The sequence below is a fragment of the Lonchura striata genome, chromosome 4 (genome assembly GCF_046129695.1).
Source record: "Lonchura striata isolate bLonStr1 chromosome 4, bLonStr1.mat, whole genome shotgun sequence".
NCBI lineage: Eukaryota > Metazoa > Chordata > Aves > Passeriformes > Estrildidae > Lonchura > Lonchura striata.
In genome coordinates, this window is record NC_134606.1 from 45,100,097 (window position 1) to 45,112,242 (window position 12,146).

General features: G+C 43.4%; 1 protein-coding gene across 1 annotated transcript; it reads right to left on the reverse strand.

Moving 5' to 3' along the window:
• Positions 1 to 68: 68 nt before the first annotated feature.
• Positions 69 to 12,055, reverse strand: HGSNAT (heparan-alpha-glucosaminide N-acetyltransferase). The gene is made up of 17 exons (XM_021532630.3): positions 11,941 to 12,055; positions 11,530 to 11,669; positions 10,870 to 10,991; positions 9,870 to 9,939; positions 9,203 to 9,272; positions 8,180 to 8,283; positions 7,630 to 7,706; positions 6,965 to 6,995; positions 5,914 to 6,074; positions 5,463 to 5,572; positions 4,636 to 4,757; positions 4,107 to 4,233; positions 3,905 to 3,991; positions 2,676 to 2,753; positions 2,494 to 2,564; positions 2,246 to 2,358; positions 69 to 1,256 (listed from the first exon to the last, which is right to left on the reverse strand). The coding sequence occupies exons 1-17, from the start codon at positions 12,022 to 12,024 to the stop codon at positions 1,075 to 1,077; spliced, it is 1,749 nt and encodes a 582-aa protein (XP_021388305.3). The 5' UTR covers positions 12,025 to 12,055; the 3' UTR covers positions 69 to 1,074.
• Positions 12,056 to 12,146: the final 91 nt, after the last annotated feature.

The following is a 12,146-nucleotide window of genomic DNA, read 5'->3' on the forward strand; positions in this document are numbered from 1 at the left end:
CCATAGCATTATACTAAGGTGTGTGTCATAGTTTTTCCATCTTTACACATACACAGAGAACATAGCAAGGTATTTCAGGTTTTTTATTAGCACTAGTTTGGAAATCACAGCATGAGTGAATTTCCAAAAACTGTTATCTTACATTGAATTGGTCTGTTAGGTCTTCCTTGTCAGCAGAATTCTATCTGTATTGCTGGTTTTCAGATTCAGGGTCCGTAAGTAAATTCATGTAGAAAGAGGATTGTTTTGATTTAAATTTGGCAATACCTAAGTGATTATGCAAAGTCAGTAAGAAATAGCCTTTCTGCACTCCTAGAGTGTACCACATGAAACTCAGACCTCATCCATGCAAGAGGTGTGTTACACAAAGACCCAGAACATGCACAGGTGGGCTGCTAAAACTGCAGGAGCAGCCTGCTGATTAGTAAGCCAACTGAAGACATTTTAGGCTTCAGCAGGATCCTAAACCTAAGGGTTTAGTCAAAGAAATGGGAAAAATACAATGAAGCACGAACAGCTGAGAGCACCATCAGGCTGTGACACAGAGGTGCCCCTGAGCTTTCCCAGATAGTCACTGTCCAAGTTAAATGTGTGCCAGTAGCCAGAGGGGTCAGGCATACAAGAGATGCCAAGGGTATATACAAACCTGAGACCACCTGAGTTAGGGGGTTCTGTGTCACATGCAGGGACCGTTACTTTTTGGTAACCCCTTGCAGTCACCATCCCCCATCCCTTGCAGTTCCTTTCATGAACACCATCAGGGTGTTGTAGGCTGCCCAGCTGTTAGGGCATGTTCAGCTTCTCTATATGAAGGAGGGAAATCAGTAAAATATTTACAAAAGATGGAAAACAGAGAGCAACTGTAATAGACTGGTAAGTTGTTAAATAGGAAAATACTGTCCCTTAAGTCACATAAAAGTCTTGATAATGACTTCCATGGCACTGTAAACATGAACTAGCATCCCTTTTTAGTAATATAGCCTGAGTGGCTATATTTCAGGCTAATCCACCATATTTCAGGCTAATCCACTTGCCTCATCAGAATCTAGGCCCGCTAGACCTTGACCATTTCTATCAGATTTTCCAGAATATCCTTCTCCTATAAAGTATATATGATATTATGACCCAAAGAGTTGTTGCAGTGAGGTTTTGAATCAGATGCTCTGCGTGGGATTGGCTGTCTTGCATTTTCCACTTAAAAGGGAAGTAGTTTGCAAACACTTGGTGTCCAATGTATACCAGGATTGAGTTCATTCCTGAAAGGAAGCACAGGTTATACCATCTGAAAGAGCAGGTATGGGCTTGCTTCAGAGCAAGCAGGCAGAGGTGTGCCAGGCTTATAAAAGAGAGCAGCACCAAGACAACAGCAGTTAATGTCATTTGCCCAAAGATGCTACACCCTGTTTTCAAATACAGTCTGAGGGGTTCTCTCCTCCAAAACATTTATTAAAAGAAATACAAATAACCTCTGTGCTAAATTGAAAATACAACCAAATCAGTATGCTGCAATTATATTGATAAGGAGAATAATAACAGTTACTGTTTTCAGGGTGGACGAGTGCCAAGCGATCTGGTCAGATCTGCTGCCTTTACAAACAAATGCTGACTGCCCTTCAAAGCTCTGGGGTTTCTGGTAGGAGGTATGATACCCTGCTGTCACCCTGCCTATTTTCCTTCCCAAACAACAGGGACCAAAGCTGCTGAAAGGTCCCTTCTGCTGTGGCTTTGCATTCTCTACTTATGTTTGTTGTGTGCCCAGTGTGGTTAAAACCACAGTGGGATACTTTGGGAAGCACGCTTATCTAAATTCACAGAGACACAACCTACACAGCTGCCCACATCTTCAGAAGTGGTATTACTCTGTTGACAGGCCTTTGAGTTTCCCATTAGGTTACACAAGTCTCAGCAGTCCCTTCCAAAACCAACTTTGAACAGCTGTGGTATTTTGCTTGGTACTAGGCAGCTGTTCACTGGGACCTTGACTTGATACCAAACTCAGAACAGTCATTAGGCAATAGCAGCTTTTAGCCCTCATTTAAATAACTGATTGTCCCTCTCTCCTAAATATCTGGTCTCAAATGTCCCAGTTCTATGCAGAGGTTCTGCTCAATAATTCTAGAATCCTTCAGGTTACCTCAGTCTAAGTCCCTATTTTCTTACAGACAATGGAAGTACAGAAAACAAAAGGATAGTATCAGTGCAGAAAGAATCATAAGGAATATGTCTCCTGATGTGTTTTACTGACCTGGGTATAAAAATGGAGCACCTGACCACCATTTCTTGACATCCACAAGGTAATATATCAGCAATAAGAGGATGAAGGCAAAGCAGCTCATGGTTGTCACATATGATATTGACCTACAAACATTTTCAGTAGAAAGTAATATTTAGAGTACTATGTGATACAGATCTCAATGTACAAAAGGTAAAACATTCTCTGAGCTAAAATAGTACTTTAACAAAATCATACAAATGTTCTATCTCTTTGCTTACCATAAGTTCTTGTTTATGGGAATAAAGCCTTCTTCTTTAGAACATTTTGTCAAGATAGCAGAAATAACTCCCTGAAACGGAAAGTCGGTAAAGTTTATATAACCACTGCAACTTGTTTCAGAAATATTTGCATTGCATTAAAATACATGTCTTTTAAAGAGCTACGTAACTATCAGACTTACCATTACTATGCCCCATATGATGAACCGACTCATAATTTGTTTGGGCTGGTCTTTGTAGAACAAAGTAATTTTTCCTGCCTTATAAAAAAATACAAAAAAAAAAAAAAATAATGCCCATTAATGTAACCACATTTCAAGAGCCAGATATATTTTCCACCAGCTACCTGTGCTAAGGCAGAGACCATGATTGGGATTTCTATCAGCCAAGTGGCTGAAAGGCTCAAAATGGGGACTCTTTGTAAGGAATGGACACATAAGGGGAAAATACATAAATACAACCCAATCAGCAGTAGAGGTACACCTTTTCTCCCTTTCTTACTATGTTAACTGAGGAAGGGGACAAGCATCTTTATTAGGTCAACAAAAGTTGAGCTCCCTCTCCCTCAGTAAGGAGTGCATGAAGGAACAACATCATAACCAGCTTCTCCAGAACCAAGAGCTTCTCCGCAGCACCCCTGACCTGCCCAGAGCACATGCTTCTTTTCATACACCACTAAGCAATGTGTCCTGATAATTCGCTCCTCAGTGTCACACTTCTGTTCCAAGCTCTGCCTCACAGATATTCCCAATCAATTTTTACCCAGTGCTACATGTGGTAACATTCCTTTCCCAGCACAAGAGTTCCAGTTTTGTTCACAGCTGCTGCACTGTCAGAAAAGCCAGCAGTGCATCAAAGCTGCATCAAAAAGTGCCATACTTTAAATAGTTGTGAGCTGTGAGCTTTTGGTGTTGGTAACACCAGTGTGAAGCCCTGCTTCTCTCTTGTCAGGGAAGGTGAGCACACAGCACCTGTGCAAGATGGTTATCACTGCATGACAAGCAGAAAATCAGCAAGGGGGAGAAAGTACACCTGCAACTTTCGAAACCATTACAATGAAGCTGTGAAGTTTGTGTGTCCAACAAACTCTTGTTTTCCAACATATAGAGCCAGCCTACTACCAGCATAAACCAACCTTGAAATACCAGGTGGCTATTTTGCAAGCTTCTTGTGTCCATCCCTTACAAAATCTGAGGAGAAGTTTCAGTATATCTAATGCAAACTACTGCTATGTTAGCTTCCACTTTTCTGGCACTCACCTCAGGCTAAGTTATATGGAAAGCATTGCTTTGAAAAAGGTTTTGTTAGAACCAGTCTCAGCCTTAAGTAAAGAAACCCAGTTGCCTCCTCACTTCCAAGTTTGCTTCAAATCTTCCCATTATAGCATGCAGCCAGAAAGAAAAAGAGGTACCTGCAGTCCCAAAAATGCCATAACAATGCTATTTATGGTCCCCAGGATCCCTTCAGGATCATATGGCATTGTTGATTGGTAAGTCACCTTAGAGAGAAAACAGCTGTTACAGAGCACCCAAGCAAACTCCTTTCTTTTAAATCCCCCTGCACATATAATTCCCAAGCCACTCCTGACATACTTCAAACCAAAAACTACTTACGCCTGAAGAGGGATGCTGATACATATGCTTTTCTCCAAGAATCAAACGGTCAATGTAACCAGCTGCTCCTCCAGTGCAGTTGGGATACTTTCCAAAGTCCCCAATGCCCCCAGGACCAAGATAGCCCCTAGGACAGATGCAGAGAGGTTGTAGTGCAAAGTGTTGTTACACTCCAGCTGCACAGCAACTGGCCCACTGACCTAGCACACTAAATGCTCCATGTTTTCCCAGGCTAGAGGCACACATTGATGGCATTGCATTGATCATATATTGCTGCACACAGACCTCAGGGAGATTTTAATCCTCTTCTTTAAATAGAAAGGGAAAATGACATCACCTGTGTAACACCTGGTACTTTAATACCAAAGTAAAGCAAGTTTTTTCACATGATGAATGCTTCTTTTAACCCTGCTGGCCTGAAAGCTCTTCCCTTCATTCTTTACCTATGGCTAATGAAATCTACCTTCTACTCAGTAGAAAAGAACCAACCTCATACCCCACATTAAGTTGACCAAGTGCACGGTCTTACCTAGGACAGTCTGGCACTGGTAACAAGAAGGTCAGGCAAAGCCAAATTGTTTCTAACACCAGAATAAAAATCCACTGTGGCCAGTAGGGGAGAATATCCTGCAGAGCAAGGAATCGTCCTTCCTGCATGAGATGAAGGGAGAGGGTGTTAGCTGGCAAGTAAAAACCATGCCCTTGGGGACAACCTGTACTTCCTGGCAGGCAGTTTTGTACCCCAGATACAAGAGGGAGATGTCATTACAAAACTGGGTTCTACCAACAGACCTTTCATTTTCACAAGCAATTTCCAGACACTTAGTTACTTGGGGCAGGAGGCGGGGGAACAAACCAAAACAAAAGCCCTTAATGTTTTTTAACTTGGAAAATGTCAAAAGGAATTTTGACTCATGTGTAGAACAAAAGCCTTCTGGGAAAACAGCCTCTAGAAAGGCCAAAACCCAGTATTACTTTTCCTTGTGAAAAATCCTTGCCAAAATTTACAAAATGCAGACTACAGGATTCAGCATAGAGATGCCTGTCCCTGGGCTTCCTTGGCAGTGGAAAAGTCATCAAAAGTGTCTTGGAATGCCTATTTTCAAGCACTATCTGAATGGATTGTTGAAATCCTCAAATATAGTAAAGCCACATGTGACAAAACGCAGACTGTGACACTGAAGGGTGCACATACCCAACACTGAACCCTGCCAGGTCACACTGCACTACACATCAAGTAAGATGTTACATGTTTTCTTGTTGTTTCTCATGTGGTTTTTTTTGCCCAAACAAGAGCAAAGGCTCCCAAACCCTGCTCCAGTATCAATTCAGTTGTCATCTCCCCACATAACTCACCCAAGTCCCACTATCAGCTCTTGTGAATAGAAGTTCAAGAGCAGCAACCACCAGGTATGTGAATCCCAGCCTCTGGAGCACCCCTGGAATACGCAGATTATCCCAGGACACTGGAAGACATGCAAGCAGTGTGGAAGAGGAGCAGACACAGGCTCTGCTGTAAATACAAAAGTGATCCTTCTTCAGAGAGAGCTGAGATCACTGCACCTGCGGATACAAGGGACACCTCCACTCTGCCATCCCAATTTTCTATACATCAAAATCCTGGGAAAGTCACTAAGACAAAAAACAGTGGTTGGCACAGAGTCTAACAGCGAGAATTGCATCAGTGCAGAATCGAACATCACTCCACAAGATACCATCCAACTGTTAACACAGTTTTTGCAACAGCCCAGCCAAGGAGGCAGGAACAAGTTACAGAAATGCAAAAAAGAGAGCAAGTTCCACTCACAAGGTCCAAGGCAGTAATTGGGATTCACAACTATGATTCCTAGCAGGATTAGCACAAAACTCCTCCAGATGATTTTTCTAAGCACCTTCCACTTGGAACTTCCCCACCTCAGTATGGAGCCCAGTGCCAATGCTATTGATGTCCCCATGATGAACACAAACCTGGAGAATGGAGCAGATAGGAAATGGAGCTGACAGATGTCTCATAACATGTATGAGTAACAGCAAACACTAAAGCTGGCAGAGTGGCCTGCATTGGCCCAACAGAGGTGCATGCACTGAGTGAAACCGGGTGATTTTATTTCCTCTCAGTGCTACGAATTTCCAGGCTACTGAACTTGCACTATGGGACACTTCTACCTTTTTCAGTGGTCAGTTGAGGTAGGGTTGTAATTGCAGTCTGCTCTTTTTCCAGCAATTCATATGCTACCAAAAAATTCCATTACCCAAAATTAAATTAGAATTTTCAGAGCAGTCAAGCACCAGCTTCAAATCTGTAATTCAAATTCAGAACTGACCCTCTCCTCTGGAATAGGTTCACAGTTCCAAGTCCAGCTCCCTACTCCAACAGAAAACCACTGGTGTAGAGAAAAAGCTGGTGTAGAGAAGCATGTTAGGGGAAGATGGAATAATTGCTTCCCCATAAGACCATTCTTTGGTTATAGAAATATTAGCTTAATCCAAAATTTACTTGGCTCTTTTATTTATGGATACACACCAGTCCAGCTTCAAATCTTGCCAGACTGGCAGCTTTTAACACAGTAGCATGGCGCTGAACTTCGCAGGGATACTGCACTTCTACTTGCAGTGTAGCCCTGGGCCTTGTGTGTGGGAAGAAGGAGAATATGGGGCACCAAAACCACTTAGCTCATCTACTGGTTCATAAAGGTTATGTTGCTATTAACTGTTATTATTAACTGTATTAACTGTTTAACACAAACTCATCCCTCCAAATACATTTCCCCATGAAGGCAAGGTGCACAGAAAATTCCACTTGCAATGTTTAATATAAAGAATCACTTGATAAAAAACTATTCTTCAGGAAAACTTACCATGGAAACACCAGATCTGCCACTGTTAATCCTACAGAGAAATACAAAGGAGCATGTTATTTACCTTGAACCCTCCTGAAATTTAACAATATTACTGATTTTCTAGAGGAATTGCAGGCTGCTAGCAATTATTCATGTCTCAAAATCTAAAACATGTTATAAACAAAACCTACAAAGAGCTCATCATCTTGCTTCACTGCATTTGCCACTCTTCAAGAATAGGGTCAGAACTGATTGCTATGCCTTGGGAAAAATTTCAGGTATGGGATCCTTGCTATTTTCCACAAGGGCATTACAATGCTTGACTTCATCCCCATCATCTTACCAATCAAGGCATTATGCTTTTATGGCACTGAGTCGTAAAGCAAGCACTCAGCTTGACTGTGGTCATTAAGCAATACAGGAAAGTTAAAGATGCGACCCTGTATCACAAAAGAAAAGGTTACACACAGACTGTGATGTGAAACCATCCTGTCACTGCATGAGGAGGAGGACCATACTCTGCTTTGCCCATTTAGCCAACAGGCAGATTCCCTGCTGAGGCAAACCAGCACAGCATCCCAGCCTTCAGCTGAGCAACAGCTGGCTGCAGCAGCTGCAACACCAGCCATTTCTGGACACTGCTGCAGTTAAAACACAGAGCAACTGTCTCAATTGTACTTTACCATTCCAGCTCTCATGTTTGAAGAACCAGTATTTCCCTCCTCCATAGTTAACAAACACCATAATTGCAAGAGAGAGCCTAAAAAGACAACAAAACCACAAAGTATTATATGTCAATGAAATATTTGCATATTTATGAACACAAAGTTAATGATTACTACTCCCACTAATACATTTCTAACTCTGAGATTTGATTTATTTTATTTTTAAAGTAAGATTTCCAAGGTTTCCAGCTTTACCAACCAGTAAGCCACATTTCAAAAATCATGGGTGGTGGTGAACCAAAGCAAGCTCCTTTGCATAGCATTTTCACACTGAACACATTGTTCTTTTGCACCCTCTGCCACAACTTTGACGTTTCCTCAAATTAGATCAATTACAAAATATTTTGGAAAATCTGATAATTAAAATCTTGATCTTGATTTACTTTCCAAGTAAAAGAGACCAGCTTGAACTATCCATCTGCTATATATTGCCATGCACTGTCAAATCGCCACTGGGAAAATCTCATTCCCCTTGGAAGAGCTGCTTTTGAGCAAGCTCTTGGCTCACCCTCGGAAGGTGTCAAGGGAACGCAGCCGCTGCCGAGAGCCCGCGCTCCAGGACTGCGGGGTAGGATCACAGTTAATGGAGTCTGTGTTCGGGGATCCGAGCTCCTTCGGGAACAAACCAGACACATGAAGAGCAAGTCAGCAGCTGCACCAGCTGACTTGACAACAAAGGATAGTGAACTGCAAACTTTCACACACACTCTGTCTCTATTCTCCCTGTCTTCCTTTTGGCTACTTCTAACCTCTTCCTGGCTTCACCACATTGCAATAATGCTTGCAGGTGCTCCTGACTCTACCTTTGACCAGGTAGAAACAAGAATGCAGTGAAATCAGCCTGTGCTTGAGACTCATTAAAGCCGGGTCCCCACCAAATCAGCCAGAGACCTGGCAACACTCTGAGAACTGCTTTACAACAGAGCTGAGCAGATCCAGTTGCTAACTCTCAAACAGGACCCCCAACCTATCAGCACTTGTCTGACACCACAGAGAGACTGTTTCGAGATTGCTGTAGAGCTTTCTTCTAAGTCTTTTGATTCTAGACCTCTTAGATATGAAGCCCAGACTGTGATCTGTGATAAACTATCTATATTCTAGTACAAAATGAGGATCCCGTAGAAATGCTGGTTCTTGGGGTGCCGGAGAAATTCTGACTTCATTTTTTTGCTAAATTCCTGCCGTACTGGAAGCAGCAATGAAGGCTGCGATTTCTAACACTGACTGTGTTAGAAGGGGACAGTATTTTCACCAACACATTTGCTTCAAGGGAATTAAAGAGGGCATAAAGCTGTATGTTCAAAACTTGCAAGAGTTTTACAGGGAATCCACTACACTTGCATGGAAACCCAGTCTAGCACTCTCCATTGACATAAAATTGCCTATCTGACATCAATACAAGATTTGCTAAGGGGACCCCACATAAGGGGAAGATGAATAGTAATAAACAAGTCCCCAGATGTCCAGATAGTGTGTTTCTCAGAGATGCAAACACTACAGAATGTAAACTAAAGATACTGTGGTCACTCACGGAGTTAATCATACGATCAGTTGCTCTGGGATTCAGTTTCTTGTAAACCCAGTTTCTGACTGGATCAATTCTGAAAATGAGTGTAACAGTTTAAAACACAAACCAAAGCCAAAAGTACTTTATAGTTAATTTCACCATAATAGAAGCTATTTAGCAGAATGAAACAGAAGTCTTGACAGTTCCTATTTACAGCTCACATAGGTAATACTGAGATTCAGCCAGCACTTAGGATCCCAGTTAAGTCCAGCTGTGGAAATACACTGACACAAGCTCATGTTTGGGGGTTTTATTCTCGGGTTGCTTACAGGCAAGCATGACTTACATCATTCAATAAAGGGTAGAAAGTTGTATTTGTTACATGCACTTTGGTCCCACTGCCTTGGATTACTGATCTAGAGCTAGACAAGGAACATCAGGGTGCAGCAGGGTGTGTGTGAGCTTACAGTGGAACATCCGCTGCTCTGCACACAAACTACCAAGGCTGCAAGATATCCCTCAAGTGAAATCACATTACTCTGCGTTTCTTGACACATGTGCCACAATGTACACATGGCATCTGATAACAGGATCTGATCTGCAAGCAGGGCTACAAGTGGGAGTCCCAAAGTATTACCACACTGAGATGTGTGGTCTTAAATTGGTACATGAAAGGAGGAAGTTCACTTACTTCATTAAAAGGCGCCCAGTAATCAGGATAGCAAGGATCCCCATGTAAACCAGGAAAGCAAAGAGAATAGCTACATGAAAAGAACACAACTCTATAAATGATCTAACAAAACCATTCAGCAACCTGGGTTTGACCAAGTGTGACACAAACATGACACAAAGCCCAACTCACTGATCATCATCCCACCTTCTCCATGCAATATACATCCCAAAGGAAAATAAAAACCCACAGCAAAACCCCCAAACTACCCAACACAAAAGCAAGTTAGTTTCAAAGTGTAGCTCAGTGATACCTCGTCTCAGCATAAAAAGAGCAAAATAAAACCGCATTGCATCACAAGACACTAGTGAGAGAAGAGCTGATGTGCTGTGATATGTTCTGAAGAAGGAAGCAGAAATTTAATAATAGCCTGAACATGAAGGAGATAGAGAAAAGAGCAATACACCTAGTTAGCAAGCATGGAGAATTTTTCTTTACAGTTAAGAAGCTGGAAGAACTGAAGAATAATGTAATGGAAAAGAACAAATATAGACAAGAGTTTGAAACAGTCCTGGATAAGAGATGAACAAAAAAGAAAGTCAGGTTCTAAATTAAAAGTGCAACAACAAGCAAAAATCCAAACAAACACTGTGAATTGTTTCCCATTTTGTGAGAGAAGATAGAGGGAAGAAGAGGGAGGATTCTGTGTATATACAAAAACATGCAGGGAAACAGGAAGTAATATTTCCTTCCAGACACATACCCACTGATTTTTCTGTACTAATGCCTGTTGCAATACTGTTGTAGGCAGACAGAATATCATGTGAAGAGGCCTGATCCTGGTCAGGACCTCAGGATGGGTGTATAAAACTTAAGGAGGTAAGGATGTCAAGAAAGAAGAGGAGCAAGCCCATGACAACTCTTCAGCACAGCATGAGTAGCTATACAGGCTTCTTAGGAAGCTGATTCTGCTGGGAGACATGAGTTGTAGAATGAAAGGGAAAAAGAGAGCTCTACATACGGAGGTAGCTGTTGATAGGGCCTTCATTGATGATTAGGTCACAAGAAACAGTTTGGGTGGTTGTACTTAGGGTCTTTACCACAAGGGAATAATTGCCAAACTCTCCAAAATGATACTGAATCCTGCAAATGATAAAGGAAATAAAACTTGATGAGCCATCCCCAGTACATGCAGGTACCACTGCGGCACTTAGGGGAGCTGTCAACCTGAATGCTTTAGGAAAGGCAAGCCAAAAACTTGGACCAACACTGTGATCTAACATGGAACTTGCCTCTTCCAAGCATTTCCCTCCCCTAGCCCAGCACCAATTCTTTACCACACATGCACTGCCATCATTTGTCTTCTTGAACTAGAGACTCCCTGCAAGAGAAACCAGGTGCTTGCACATGCTGCCTCAGTGAAGACCATTTTTGCTCCTGCTTGCACCTAGATCCTTTCAGCATAATTCCAAAGTACACCACTGTTACAGCAGTGGGATGAAGACTGAGCTCTAGGTCTAAACAGTTGGGAAAAAGGAGGAGATGAGCAGGCAATGAAGAGGCACATGGCTCCAAGGGAAAAAAAAAATAAACAAAAAAAAAAAAAAAAAAAAAAACAACAACAACAAACCAAACCAACACAAATACAGGATAGAGCTATCCATGGGGCTGGGCCACCTACTTGCAGAGATCTCTGTCACCCACAGAGCTGTTGAGCAGCAGGGTGAGTGGATGCTGCGTATCAACCATTACCGACACCGTGCCCGGTTTTCTCAGGCTCTCGTTGCTTGGTGGGACAAACGCCAGGAACTGATACAAGCACTGTGGAAGAAGAGGGTGAAGGGAGCACATTAGTGCCAAAGGAGAGTGAAAGGGAGTTCTGCCTTGCCTGGTGGCAAAGACAAGGAAAGATGCCACGGGGCTGGAGCATCTCCAGCTGCGGGAATTTCCTGCATGCTGCTCGAACGTAAAACCGAAGCGAAGCGACCTGACAAGCCACAGGGAGACGCCGGAGAAGCCGAGCAGCCCCGCCGCTGGCCGGGCTGTCAGAAGCGAAGGCCAGGGGCGACCCCCGCCCGGCACAGCCCCTCACCTGGTGGCAGGAGCCGGAGCGGGCGGCGAGGTTCAGGCCCGGGGCGGGCAGCTCGTTGCGAACGAGCAGCAGCGCCTGGTCCATCCGCCCCGAGCGCCGCCGCGCCGCCGCCGCCGCGCCGCGGGGCCCGGGCGCGCCCTGCCCGTCGGGCTGCGAGAGGCCGGGCGCCATCAGCAGCGCGCCCAGCGCCGCCGCCACCGCGGCCG

Bases quoted from the DNA above. Each gene is read 5' to 3' on its own strand.
- HGSNAT (XM_021532630.3), bottom strand. From the start codon at position 12,024: ATGGACCAGGCGCTGCTGCTCGTTCGCAACGAGCTGCCCGCCCCGGGC. The intron at 11,670-11,940 runs GTGAGGGGCTGT...CTTCTTCCACAG, and splicing joins GCTCCGGCTCCTGCCACCAG to TGCTTGTATCAGTTCCTGGC. The intron at 3,992-4,106 runs GTAAGTAGTTTT...TTTCTCTCTAAG, and splicing joins ATCAGCATCCCTCTTCAGGC to GTGACTTACCAATCAACAAT.